At 38.4% G+C, this 15,249-nt stretch overlaps 1 protein-coding gene across 4 annotated transcripts in view; it reads right to left on the bottom strand.

Moving 5' to 3' along the window:
- Nucleotides 1-237: 237 nt before the first annotated feature.
- The window catches only part of LOC105482822 (leucine rich repeat containing 8 VRAC subunit C), a 104,132-nt gene continuing 89,120 nt past the window's right edge, over nucleotides 238-15,249 (bottom strand). For 3 of the 4 annotated variants that reach the window (XM_024793107.2, XM_011743171.3, XM_011743174.3), the window contains one exon: nucleotides 4,428-6,879. In XM_024793107.2, the coding sequence (XP_024648875.1) occupies nucleotides 4,606-6,879 (2,274 nt within the window). In that variant the 3' untranslated portion in view covers nucleotides 4,428-4,605. Of the gene's footprint in view, nucleotides 642-4,427; nucleotides 6,880-15,249 lie in introns of those variants that run through there. The other variant, XM_011743173.3, reaches the window with a different exon arrangement.

Raw genomic sequence — 15,249 nt, forward strand, 5'->3', positions numbered from 1 at the left:
TTTCTAAAAATGAGTAAGAAAGGGACAAATCTCTATTTTAAGTTATAAAAATGACTTTATTTTTCTGTTTCTATGTACTACATATCCAAATAACATTAAGACATTTTATCATGAGTTTGCACTATGACAAATCAACTTTCAAGCATTTTCTTGACAGTTCAGTTTTGCCAGCATTTGACATACATACAGACAGAGTAAACAAAGGGCAAAAAGAAAACTGAATGAGCGCATAAGGCATGGAGTTTGAACTCCAATAAAAATATTCATTAAAGAGGAAGAATAAAGTTGGGGGTGGAGAGAGGTATTCCAAAGAAAGAAACAAATTTCCATCACATTAAAAACCATGCATAGGAACTGTTATCAAACACAGCCAAGAAATTAAGTTTTCCAAATGTATATACCCCCCTTTCAAGGTATTCTGATAAAAAAATTCCTTCGGGCAGGGGGAGATCCTCCTCCACCTTTCAAAAATGAGCTTAAGGATGCTACCTTTATCGGTGAGTGACTTTGGGAAGATGGAATGAGTGGATGCTTAGTTTAGATGGCTGGCAGGAAACTTTCAGAAGCATGTCACTGAGGCCTAAATCTTATAAAATCATGGCAGGTCTGGTGAAGACTATCCAAGTTTTCTTGCAATGTTTCTAAGTAAAAAGAAAAGATGAGAAAATTTTCTTGATCTTTTAGGCAGTCTCCTAAGAACCAAACTGTTTAGATAATTTGTTTTGCTCACTTGAGGTTAGTATGGAACGCTATCCTGAGTTACTAAGATCCTACTAACAATGTGACTGTTTGAATCACATTATCACATTCAGAATTCATAGAAGAATGTTAATTGAATCTTAATTTAGTCTCTAAAAGCAAAGTGGAATTATATTGAAATTGACCTTATCTGTTCACTACTAAGTACTGCTGACACTTTTTATAACGATGGATTAGGAATGTTTGCTGTTGAAATAAATCATTTCTATTGATCAGGTATTTGGTATGAAATTAGATTAGAGGGTAAAAGAAACTACTTAAAGAATGAACTTTTCTTATAATAGAAAATAAATAACAGCACAACCCTTCTTGGGGGAAGTGTTAATAAGAGATATAATGATTTTGTTTTTTCTTTTTTAGTATCAGAAATCCTGAAATAGTATACTGTAAGAATTTGGACTTCACTTACCCCAAGTAAATACAAGGAAGATTTTTGTCTAAGACCCTCTCCACAAAGACGACTTGAGAGCCAGGTAAATGGCTACATCTGAACAAAATACTCATAGCAGGTGTGTTTTCCAAGTCTTTCTGAAAAAGCAGTACCTACTGCATATGATGCAATGTATATTGTTGAAACTCCTTTAAATAGATGGGAAATACAATGGCAGGGGGAGGGGTGGGTGAAGAATAAGAAAAACTTACATTTGAAATAAGAGATTTCATTGTATCAAGAATCTTTATATTAAAAGAGCTGTATTAAAAAAAAAACAAATCAAACCCAACACATAACAAGAAAATGCAATAGTTTCTGAGGTGTGGTCTTCTTTGGCGAGTTCTATTGGGATATACTTATATGCTCTCTTTCAACCAGGCCATCACCAAACAACTGTTTGTTCTGTACTTAACAATTAAAACTGACAAAAAGACTTATCCATCATGAGCTTCAAGCAGCCATAGGAGTTAAGAACACATATGGTGCTTTTATATTTACACAAGCAATTTCTCACGAGTCCTATAGAGATTGGGGAAATAGAGCTATACTAGTTATTCCTTTTTAGAAAGAGCACTTGTAAAATACAGAAAGTGATTAGATAAATATCCCTCTATACTGAATTGATCAGTTAAAGAACTTTAGAAAAGTCAGCAGTTCATTACCTGAGTTTCCCATTTAAAGGCTAAATAGTAATTAAATGTTTTTTACTTAAGTGAACAAAAACTTACAATATTAAAAAGGGCCAGTGTCAGAAAATTTAGACTCAAAATTAAGTTTGAGACTTCTGAAGGTTTATAAAATCTAATAGGAATATCTGAATTTTCCTTCTTAGTCATAGCATGAAGTCACAGAGCTATACTGACTTACTAAATGTTATCAAAACTTAGGTTGGGGGTCAGCTTGCAAAATCATTAAAAACCAAATCAATATTTTTTGGAATTTTGAGCAAATTTTTACAAGTGATAAAAATGAATTATTAGTGACCTCAGTTACGAACCCATATGAGATTTTTAGTTAACACCAGATAAAGACTTCAGCATAAGCGTGATTTTTAACCTGAAGAGATCCCTTTTGAAGGGTAATATAGAAAATACCTATAAATTTTATCCAGAAAAATAGTGCACCCGGTGTTTTGCCAGCAGTTACCTAAGCTTGCCTTTCAACAAGGTATTTTTGTCATGCTCAACCATGGACAATCGGCCAACAAATTATTTGTTTAAAACAGATAGGGCTATGTTTCTAAATACAACACACTGTTCAAACTCAGGATTCCAACAATATTCTGAAATTGAATACTTTATCATACAAGAACTATAACCATGTTATTATTGTGAGCACATTATTTCAATTTCGGGTCTAAATTAATCAGCAAAATCACCATTCTAAAACATTAACATAGAGCAGAAACTTAAAAACACTTTGGTCTGTATAATTAGATTATTAAACAAATCAAAAGAATCTCTTTCCCTAATGCTTCACCCCATGATGTATTGTAAAGTTGAAAACACAAATGAGGCACACATTTCTGAGGAGCAATTTCCATCATTGGTTTCTGTATACGAGTCAAAGTAGCATTGGGTCAATTCACCCAAGGAGCAATTTTAAAAAACAACATTTGGAAAACCCAAAGCATCTTTCTACTTTCTTTCATTGTTAAGTCACAAAACTTACTATGATCAGTCCAGAGCTCAGAAAATGGTCAATATGAATTTGGTACATAAAACAAAGTTCTCATAATCAATGGTTCTGGTTCTGGGTCAAGGGCACAAATAGTGTATTTCATTTTCCTGTTCTACATGCTTAATAGTCAGTGAAATACTTTGCCCAAGAGCCCATGCTATGTTGGATTTTAAGTACAAAGGTAAATAAAAGCTCTGCTGATGGTCAGGCAAAAATTATTGCTAAGCAACAACCACTTAGCAATGTATTCACACTTCAACGAACGATTTTAGATGAGATACGTATTTTAAGCCAGAGAGCAGATGGAGTTCCCGTGCTTGTAGCACTAGTATTCACAGCAAGGGCAGGCTTGAGGGAAATCGATTAATATCCAGTTATCCCTCAGTATCATGGGGAATTGATTTCAGGATGCCCTCGGACACCAAAATCTGAAGATGTTCAAATCCTCGATATAAAATGGTGCAGAAATTGCATATAACCTATGCACATCCTCCCATATACTTTAAATTATTTCTAGGTAATTTATAATACCTAAAACAATGTAAATGCTATTTAAATAGTTGTTACACTGTATTGTTTAGGGAATAATGACAAGGAAAAAGTCTGTACATATTCAGCACAGACACGACTTTCTTTTTGAATATTTTCCATCTACAGTTGGTGGAATCCACAGATGCAGAACCCACAAGTACGGAAGGCTGACTGTATATATAACTGGATTATTTTGTGCAACAGGCAAAGTTTGAATAGATTATCACTGCCACACTGTGCTGAGAAAAGGAGAGGGCCTCACTGGAGCACACCAGCTCTTTAACAGGGTGCTTTAGTAAATTTGTTTTCCATCTGATGCAGCTGCATATCAAGATATGAAAGATGATTAAATTACTCAAAAACCAGGCTTCTAATTCTATGATTTTTAAATGTAATTACCTACTAGAATATTAAAATAAATCTAGGTTCTCCAAGGTTGTTCACCAGTACTACATAGCAGTATTGAGATTAAGGTGGGAGGAGCCTCTGTATTTAGGTTTTAAATATTTTTAAAATGTTGGTAAAATGCAAATAAGTTAAATGATAAAGGACTAATTCAAACATACCAGCCACTAAAGATTATTTTCTTCACTCACAAAAACCTTGCCTAAGGATAACAAGAACTGTCAGGTATATGAAATAATACAATTTAGGGTTTTGTTGGAGGCAGGGGAACATTTAAAATACTCTATGACAATGCACTTATGTGAAGTTCCACTGAATGAAGGTCTTGGCCAATGGAGAAGGCAGCTGGTATTAAAATAACTAGCACAGATTCCTTGATACACACACAATGAAAACAAAAATAAGAAACCTGTACAGGTGTAAACAAGTTAAAAATGGCCTTGGCAAAATATCTTCCTCTATTTAAAAAATGCCACAAAGCATGCAACTTATAATTCCCTCCTTTCCACAAGAATGAACTAAAAAACAAAAACAAAAAACCAAATGGAACCATCTCTTTCTGTCAGTAGATAATAGATACATTGTGTTTCAAGACAAATAAAACTTTAAAATATTAATATTGAAAAAATACAATTAAATTTTTATTAAAAATACATACTCCTTACGCAATCTTTGTGTACATTTTGTTTTGTGTGAAAAGGAAAAAAAAATAAAATAGGAAAGGCATTAAGACTACCTAATTATTCATACTGTATTTGGTAGAAGCGTGTTTCAGTCAAACTTTAACGAAAAATAAGTTATTCTGTTTTCATTTGCTCCCGGACATCAGAAGGCAGAGTTTCAAACAGAGCATCTTCCACAACTAAACCAGCTCGCTTCAGAGCCCGACAGTCACCCAGTTCAGGAGGGAGGATTTCAAAGTGATTACCTTTTACATCTAAGTAGGAAAGAAATAGTAAATTTCCAATTTTCGGTGAAAGTACAGATAGGCTGTTTTTCCCAATCTTCAGAGTTTTAAGTTTCTTGCAGAAGTAGAGTTCATCTGGAAGGCTTTCCACTTTATTACACGTGATGGAAAAATACTGTAAACTTTGTAGAACTCCGATTTCAGGTGGGATAAATCGAATGTCATTGTACGATAAGTCCAAGTATCGGATCTTGTTGCATAGGAAGAGGTGGGAAGGCAGCACCTCTATTTTATTGTGACTAAAGGACAGGCGTTCCAGGCTGGTGAGTTTCTTTATATGCTCTGGGATGTAAGTGATGCTGTTATGCCACAGTTTTAGCACTGTCAACTTTCTCAAGTGCTGAAAGCTAACGATTTCTTCTATAGATTTCAGATTGTTTTCCTTCAGGTCCAATTCCTGGAGGCTGAGTAGGCTGAACACGGCATGAGGAATACGCTCCAGGTCACAGTGGACCAACTCCAGCTCTGTCAGATTGGTCATCTTCTTTAAGTTGTTGAGCATCACCAGCTTGGTGCCATCATTATGTATGCACATCTTCTGGAGATGGCTGGAAACATCAACCACTGCCTGAGGGATTTTGGAAACATTGCTTTTGATAGAGAGAATTTTAAGGCTTTTGAGATCCCGCAGAGACTCAAGGGTGACATTTCTGGAAATATCATGACTTAGAGAGCCAACTAGGTACAGCTCTTCCAGATTTCGGAGCCCATACATCCAGGGGGGGAGTTCCCTCATGTCATCAAACTTGACGCTCAAGACCTTGAGGTTTTCCTTCAGGAAAGAGAGCGCCGCACTGTGGATTTTGACAGAACATTGGTGCAGAGAGAGCTCTTGAAGATTGTCTAGCTGTGCAATGGTGGCAGGTATCATTACGTTCTTAATGATTTCAAGTTTTAGAGATTGCAACTCTGTGATTTCAAAAACAGTGTCTGGAAGGCCAGAGAGCATGATAAGGGGCAATTCCAGTCGATTATGGGCATTTGTCTGTAGCTTCTGCCTCAGTTTATCAGGAGTCCATTCGTTATTTAAGTTCAGCTGCTTTAATTTGTTTTCACTGACTTCAGACAGGAACACTGCAAATCTCTTGGAATAGAGAGGGTCATACTGATCTATCATATGAAGCATAAAAGCAAAGTCATTTTTCACATCTGGAATATCATCAATTCCAGTCTCCTGCCGGACATACTCAAAGGAATATTCCCGTAGAGAACGGTAGAACAGCCAGTATAAGGTATAAAGGCACGTCAATCCATAGATACTAACAAAGCACAGATAGCAAAAGGACAGTTTTGAGAACAAGTGTGCCATGGTATGATTGCAAGAAAAGTTTTTATATCCAGTCATGTCCTGAATGTCCACATTACAGTCCACTGTAAACTGGACCTTGGAAACCAGAGCACTATTATATGCAATGATGATTAGGAATTTGATAACCTTAAGTACAGTCTGGCGAACATACATGGCATATAGAATATCACCTTCTTCCACATGCAGCCTGAACTTCTTCACCTTCTCAAATAAGGCCTTCGCCTGCTCACCCTCCTTTTTATCCAGAGCCCCTGCAGTGGATTTATCAACCACAAACTTCTCAGGAATGGACTTTAAAGACTGAGAGTTGACCAGGCTGCCTTCTGGACCAGATTGGGTGGTGTTGGACCTGTTCATGTTGTTCTTCCTGTTGTCCTTTTCTTCTGAGTCCTCCCCAGACACTTCAGATAAAGCCCGTGTGGTCCAAGGAGAATCAAAACACTTCCCCAGAATGGAGATGAAATGTTCTATTTTGGAGCTGGAGCCAGGGAATTTGAACCAAAAGTTACTGCAGAGCATAAAGACCAAGGTATGGATGAGGACAAGGTAAGGGAAATACTTGGCATACCAGTGGAGGGCTCGCTCATAACACATCTGGTTTATAAAGCTGTACTGCTGAAGGTCCAAATCTGTCTTCAGGCCTTTCATCTCCACAGTGATGGGGTTAGCAGGAGATGGTTTAGGTGGAGGCAGTGGAGTGGTACTGGCAACTGCTTGAGAGACATTCGAAAGGGAAGAGTGGTTCTGAGCAGGCTGCACTCTTTTGGGAAGGCAGATTATCTTGTCTTGCATGACCTGAAACACAGAAATAATATTTTCAAATTATATTACTCAAAGAGCTTTCATAATATCATTACTGCAAGGAAAGCATCAGTAACATCCAATAAATGTCCATTTCCTCTGCCTGGAGAATACAACGTTCAATTCCAGCACCAAGATTTTATTCTTAGCTCATATATTGGAAAAATGAAATATCTGACTTTGTTCATCATGTCTAAGTTATGACATAAAACAGTGGTTTTTCAGGTCATAGAACAACTCACAAGAAAATAAATATTTAGGGAACATTCATGTGTTTTAAAAAATTAGCAGCCAGCCGCAGTGACTCACAACTGTAATCCAAGCACTTTGTGAGGCCGAGGCGGGTGGATCACCTGAGATCAGGAGTTTGAAACCAGCCTGGCCAACATGGTGAAACCCTGTCTGGACTAAAAATACAAAAATTAGCTGGGCGTGGTGAGCGCCTGTAATTCCAGGTACTTGGGAGGCTGAGGTAGGAGAATTGCTTGAACCCAGGAGGTGGAGGTTGCAGTAAGCCGAGATCATGCCACTGCACTTCAACATGGGTGACAAGAGCAAAACTTTGTCTCAAAAAAAAAAAAAAAAAAAAAAAAATTAGCAATTCTCTCACTGGATTCTGGGAGAATCAGTCATCGATCTGGGAAGTATATCACCTTCTCAGACTCAATCTTGAGTTAGATGTCCCCAAAGATTGTATCAGTCTGTGTATGAGAAGCAGAAAGATAAGAACGAGGAAGTATGAAAGAAATTCCTGTCTTGTTTCCCCCTTCTTTTTCTACACATATTCTAGACTGTATGTATAGATTAATATGAATGAATGTAATGGAAATTTTGCTAAGCTTTTATAAAAACTATTCCTTCAGAGAGAGATAAAAAAATACAGAAGTGTTTAATAGTAAAATAATTGTTTAGGTTTGCTAGCGTTTCACACAAAATATTACATTGAGAACCACCATCCTTCTACCAATGCTTCAGTTTGTTGAAAAGAATATTAAGCTGTAAGAATGTCCAGCCGACTCAAAAAATTGCAATTTGGGAAAGAGAGAATGCATGCACCCTTTCTGAAGATAAGGTAGGATGTGACAGAATACACATTGAATCGACCTAGAGGAATCATCTTCAGGAGGAGGCCCATGTAAGTGGAACTCTATGAACAAAAAGCTGATAATTCAAAGGAAGAATAACCAAAGAGAATTCAGCAATGACATGTGGAATTAATAATGCAGGGAAAGTCTATTTGTACCTTAAAATGTCAAATGGCTGGAAATCCACAGTGTTTAGTGATTCTGCACCAACAGTGGTTAGTGATTTTGCCACATCAAAGTCCTTTACCTTGATTATAGGCATAGAAACTGAACCCGTTGTAAAGTGGTCTGCTATAGCATGGTAAGGTGACCACAAGCTGGTGACAAGGGAACTAGCATCCCACCATATAGAAGCATGAGGCTGACGACAGAGTGAAGCACCCAGCACTTTGTAAAGTGTCTGGTACATGGAAGACCACCAGTGTATATTTGCTGAGAAAGGAAATGAATCCAAAATTGCCAATAGTGCTTCCAGTTCAGGGTTGTTATCAGTCCAGGTGTGCAGGACACCTCTTCCAGGAATGAAGATGAAGATGGTGATTACAGTGATGACAGCAGCAAACTTCTGTTGTGCTTAATATGCAACTGACCATCTTTTCATAAAGTCATGGGCATTAATTCTGTTAATTGCCCTCTTAATCAGATGACAGCAAGTACTCTTATTATTTCCATTTTATAGATGAGGAGACTGAGGCATGGACTCAGGTTAAGTAACTTGCCTAATGTCATCTAGCTCAGAATCACCTAGACCCAGAGCCCATATCCGCATTTTCCCAAATGTCTAGGATTAAGTCAGAAGGATCCCAATTTGACTTTATCTTAACCAATCATTTTGCACAAGCAAGTCACATTTTACGAAAAAGGCTTACTGCTTGCCATGTCCTATGCAGATAACAAGAAATGAGATTGCAGGAAGAGAGGAGGTTTCACCACAAGATTTATAAAGTTCTGTCTTGGAAGATAAAGCAGGGGGCAACTATTTACTATTTAAATCAAAAGAATGCAGGTAAGAACAACAAATGCGATTGCATTTAGAGGATTCAGATGGCTACTGAGATGTGAGAATTCAGCAGTGGTCTTCAAACATTTAGAAGAAAATGTTGAGTATGCCTACCCACTATATTTATGTCTTCCTATAATTAATGAATATTGACATCAATCAATATGTCAATCAAAAAGCTAACTTATTTCAAGTTTAAAATAAATATAGAGAAAAGTTTTCACTTTTATTTCGCATATCAATGGAGCATTCATCATATTTCTCGGGATTCAAGCACCATATTTTGGAAACCCCTGGAATAAAATAAAAACAAAAAACAAACAAACAAAAAACCACCAGGAGAAAGCCCAGACAAATACTAGACTATCTTGAAGAAACATAAAAGAGAAGGGCTTGGGATCATGTTCCAGATGCTTTCCTGTTCATGGTCTCATTTAATGCTCCAACAACTTGGGAAGTAGGCAGAGGGAGGGGGCCAGAGATCAGCACGGAAAAGGAATGTGCTTCCTTGAGCACATTCTTCAAGAGTGACACCCTTGAACCTATTGTTAATATGACACTGTTAATTATAAGATGAACATACAGGCCAGGCACGGTGGCTCACGCCTGTAATCCCAGCACTTTGGAGACCCAGGCAGGCAGATCACGAGGTCAGGAGATCGAGACCATCCTGGCTAAATGGTGAAACCCCGTCTCTACTAAAAATACAAAAAATTAGCCTGGCGTGATGGCGGGAGCCTGTAGTCCAAGCTACTCGGTAGGCTGAGGCAGGAGAATGGAGTGAACTCGGGAGGCAAAGCTTGCGGTGAGCTGAGATTTCACCACTGCACTCCAGCCTGGGCGACAGAGTGAGACTCTGTCTCAAAAAAAAAAAAAAAAAAAAAAAAAGCAAATACAGAGGAGGAATCAGTGTAAAAGCAAGATTAAATAGAAGGTAAAAAGGGAGGCATCTTCTTATCTTCTTACGGTGCTAAGTTCCTGCTAAGCAACCAAGTGGGCCCCATTTCTGTACCCCTGCCTCACCCCTTCCCGAGGCTTGCTCCTAATGGAAGAAGATGGTGGACTTCAGGAACTTGGTTGCCGTATAGGATTGTAGGTTATGCACTGTACCAGGGTGCCCAGCTGAAGGGCAAGTGTAGGCTGAAGGGCAAGTGTAGGCTGAAATCTAGCTTGTGTACCTCTCACTCAGCTGTGTGCACTTGGGGTTATGTCCACACAGTGCAACTGCGCTTTTATATTTTGCACAAAAATGTCTAATTAGCTGGAATCTGCCATGCTGGAGAAGTAGGTCACATTCTCTCCATTCTACAGAAGAACAAACTGACCAAGGTTCAGAAAACTTCAGTGATCTGCACATGTTCACGCAGTTAGGAAATGGCAGAACAGGAATTTAAATCTGTCTTTTCTTTCCAGCCTAGTGTTCTTCCACCACTCCCCACATTCTTCTCATTTCACCCAGCTTCTGCTAGGATGGCTTTGTAGAGAACAGCCCAGCGTAGGAAGCTTATATCACAGGCAATCTCCAGAAGTTCTGTTCACTCTTTTGACTTCATATTTCTCTTTCATTCCTTCATGAAGATATTTTTTGAAGCGTGCCTACTCAAATCTTGGGAGAATAAAGACAGTGATCTATTTTCTAAAAGCTGTTAATCACCCAGAAATGAGCCCTGAGAAGAAAATAATACTGGAATTTAGTTACTAAGAACAGTAGCATCTCATGCTGCTGAGGGAACACATCACAAGAAGACTCCTGCAGAGAGGCAGCTCTGAGTAGAATTCCAAAAGAATGTGAGGGCTGGCTGTCAAATCCAGGACTACAAAAAGAAACAGCCAGGTTAAGAGGTCCAACAGTAAACAGTATGAAGATTTAAACAGTGCCATAGCTACAAGAGAGAGGAAGTTACCCTCCGTGTTAAATAGAAACTGTATTTCTGAACACTGCAATGTTGGGAAGAACTGGGAAAAGGATCAGAATTTTCAAAGAGAATAATAAGGAAAAAAAAAATAAGGCAGGCAGGCTTCTTCTTTCTTCTCTTCTTTCTTCTTTTTCCTCCTTCTTCCATCTCCTTCTCCTTTTCCTTCTTCTTCTTTTAACAAAAAAGGTTAAATGTGTTTTTGCCATGTCTGTGTAACAGTAGCCTGTGAGAATTAGGAAGTTTTTGTTTCATCTTTCCTATCCTTTTGAGAAGTCTGCCTAATCAGACCTATACTTCACGTTTCTTTTTCTTTACACAGTAATTTAAAGATCAGGGTGGAAAATAAGCCTTAAAGAAAGACTACAAAACAAATCTCAAAAGAATAGTTGTAGGGTTTCAGGCTGTTGGTACAGGACTAAGAAAGAGGGCTTGGAGTAGGGGCAGGGAGAAAGTGCCCAACTGCATCCCCTTCTACAAAGCCCCGAGGCTCAGTTCATCACCAGCAGCTCATCCACACATATTATCACATGGAGGAATTCCACCATTTTCTTTCAAGGACAACTCTCAGCTGCTTTTGGAGGAAAAAAGCTTGAGAATAGAGTTACATGGCGTCTTTATGTAGGAAGAGGGAAAGAAAAAGGGGGAAGAAATTGGGGGAAGACGTGAAGAAAAAAAAATCAAAATGAATAAGAGAACCTGATCTAAAATGCATAAAAGTGAGAAAAATTAATATTCTAAAAGCTGCTATGAGAATTCTGAGAATTCTTTGAATGAAATCATGTATGGTAACGAAAATGTCTAAGTGAAGGAGGAAAAGAGGGACATAGAATGAGACACTGAGAGCAAGGGTCGGATTAAGCCAAGGTACAAAGAGACAGCTAAACTGCCTACTTTACATTGGAGTGAACAGGCTTGGAAGTAGGAGGAGGTGAATCAGGAGAACATGGACAGGCTAGAAGGGAAGAAGAAAATTAGGTCAAACCACACAGCAGGTGGTTGGAGTATATGGTCATTATTTCTATTTTGAGATACAAATACCTTTCAATCTTTCTCAAATCTTTAGTAAAATCTGTTACACACACACACACACACACACACCCCAGCCACACCTTTTATGAATGCATTTTGTAGAATCACAGCCAATTTCACACCATGATCAAAGTTATACAGAGTTTACCTGGGATAGGTAATCTAAAGGTTTCCATGGAAGCAGAAACTGGGACCATGGGAACCTAATCCTTCTAGGAACCTGCCTGGGGGCATTAGACTGGGGATTGACCCAATATCCTCTGGATCTTTTTTTTTTTTTTTTTTTTTTTTTTTTTGAGATGGAGTCTTGCTCTGTCACCCAGGCTGGAGTGTAGTGGTGGGATCTCAGCTCACTGCAACCTCTGCCTCCTGGGTTAAAGTGATTCTTCTGCCTCAGCCTCTGAAGTAGCTGGGACTACAGGTGCATGCCACCACACCCGACTAATTTTTGTATTTTAAGTAGAGATGGGGTTTCACCATATTGGCCAGGCTGGTCTCGAGCTCCTAACCTCGTGATCTGCCCACCTTGGCCTCCCAAAGTACTAGGATTACAGGAGTGAGCCACTGCGCCCTGCTTATCCTCTGGATCTTTAGGAACAACTGACACCAGGAGTATAAAATACTCCTCAAGGCTTCCCAATTAAAGTCCTTGGAGAGAAAAACGGACACATAAACTTGTTCCATGACTGTGATAACATCTATGCAGTACTTACAGAAAAGAAACCCAAGGGTTGCAATAATTGGTTAAATGGATTCATTAAAATTTGGATTCTTCAATTCTGAGCTGCAAATCATCATATTGAGAAAGCACAACAGCTATTTTTGAAAAGATAAAAGAGGATCTTGAAGATCCTTCCTCAATTCTAAGGTCAATGAAATAAGTTGAATTTCTTACTTTTGCTTTCTATGGGGAGGGGAAGGGTTTCAAGAGAAGCATAGGCCAAAATTCAAGCTTCCTAAAAAAAGGAACAACCCATCCAAACCTGCCTGAAAATGCTGTTCAAATTAGGAAGAGAAATCAAATATTTTAAAATGTAACTATCAGACTTAGAGATGCTTTTTTTTTTTTTTTGAGACGGAGTCTTGCTCTGTCGCCCAGGCTGGAGTGCAGTGGCCGGATCTCAGCTCACTGCAAGTTCCGCCTCCCGGGTTTACGCCATTCTCCTGCCTCAGCCTCCCGAGTAGCTGGGACTACAGGCGCCCGCCACCTCGCCCGGCTAGTTTTTTGTATTATTTTAGTAGAGACGGGGTTCCACCGGATTAGCCAGGATGGTCTCGATCTCCTGACCTCGTGATCCGCCCATCTCGGCCTCCCAAAGTGCTGGGATTACAGAGAGATTCATTTTAAGTGGAGTATGCGCACACTTTATTGCATACTGAAATACCTTGAATGGTCAATGTGAAATTAGGGCCTTTTAAATAGAAATTTTCACTATTTTAAGTCATAGTATTTATGGCAACATTTTTGTATGATGTACGTTATTTTAGTCTTAGTCCTTTGTTAGAATCATTGAGACATATCAGGATGACACTTTTTTAGGCAGTTGCCAGAAAAGTATGGAAGTGAAAAGCAGAACCCACCTGTGATAACCAGTTGAAAAGGTATTACATTTGCATGAATGAGACACCAAGGGGCTGAGGTTAAAACAAAATAAAACCACTTAGCTTCAGAGAAACTGCCTGAAATAACAAAGAACATATAAACAAAGGCAGCTTATCTATTACATGCCAGACATGTAGAACATAAATGCTGAATTCTGAGTGTGCCCCAGGAAAAGTCAATCATTCTGGAGTAGTATCTACCATATGCCAGTTGTTATGTTTGGGATACCAATAAGAACAAAAAGCCCTTCAAAGTCAAGAACAAGAGTGAGACATCTGAATCAGTAATTAGTGTGACAAGTGCTCAAATTTGTGCTTGTCTTTCACAATAAACTTTATCATCAAATTATGTAGATACAGAAAAAAAAACCCTAGTAGTATTTTTATTGGGATCACTTTACAAGTTAAGAACTGACATGATGTTGATTCTTCCTCCTTACGGTGTGTGTTTTTTTACTTGTTTGCATCTAATTTTGTGCCTTTCAGGAGTGTTTTATAGTTTTCTCACATAGATTTTGTACATTATGAAGTTATGTCTATGTATTTTATTTTTTTGCTACCGTAAATCTGTCTTTAAAAAAACACATTTATTTATTGTTGAGACAGGGTCTTGCTCTGTTGCCAGGCTGGGGTGCAGGGGCATGATCTTGGCTCACTGCAACCTCCAACTCCCGGGTTCAAGTGCTTTTCCAACCTCAGCCTCCTGAGTGGCTGGGACCACAGGCATGCACCACCATACCTGGCTAATTTTTGTATTTTTTTTGTAGAGATGGGGTTTTACCATGTTGCCCAGGCTGGTCTCAAACTCCTGTGCTCAAAACGATCTGCCCGCCTCGGTCTCCCAAAGTGCTGGGATTACAGGCGTGAGCCACCGCACCCAGCCAAAACATTTATTTTTAACACAGAAGGTAGAGTCCTCCCTTTCCTTCTTCCTATTCCCATTGCCATTCCTTCGTGAGCCCTGATAAGTTTGGTGTATACCATTCCAGATCTATGTCTGTGCATTTACATGTATATAATATATAAACAAATAAGATCTTACTAGATGTATTGTTCCTGCACCTTGAGTTTTTCTCTTTCACGGTATGTCTTGAAGATGTTAATACATTGGCACCTGGATATCTACTTCATTCTAAGTGCCATGGAATTACATATTGTGGATGTACTATAATTTAGGGAAGACATTCCCATGATGACATGCATGTAGGGAGTTTTGCTACTAAAAAATGTGTTAGTCTCAAAAGGTTACATACTATCTGATTTTACACGGCATTCTGAAAAATAGGACAGAGAGATGAGGACATAGAACAGATCAGAGGTTAAAGGCTGAGGTTGGGGGGTTCATTGCAAAGGTCAGCAGCAGGAATTCTTTGGGGTGTTGAGATTCTTCTGTATCGTGTTTGTGGTGGTGGTTACAAGAACCTGTACATATTAGAAAACTAAATATATACCTTGTTTAGATAAAGGGTGTATTCTTGAAGATGGGAGAGCTAAATGCTATCTAATATTAACATTACTCTACCAGCTTTTTTGGGTATTTGTGTTATATTATCTTTTAATCTCTATTTTTACTCTTAAAATTTTTTTTAGGTTTCTGTCTTTTGAATTTTTAAAAAACCAAACTAATCACCCCTTTCTTTCTATAAGTGAACTTAATCCATTATTTTGCTCACTCATATTTGGATATTTGCACTTATTTCTAGATTTTTAGTTTTCTTTTATACTTTTCCCT

This window comes from Macaca nemestrina, chromosome 1 (genome assembly GCF_043159975.1).
Source record: "Macaca nemestrina isolate mMacNem1 chromosome 1, mMacNem.hap1, whole genome shotgun sequence".
Classification (NCBI taxonomy): domain Eukaryota; kingdom Metazoa; phylum Chordata; class Mammalia; order Primates; family Cercopithecidae; genus Macaca; species Macaca nemestrina.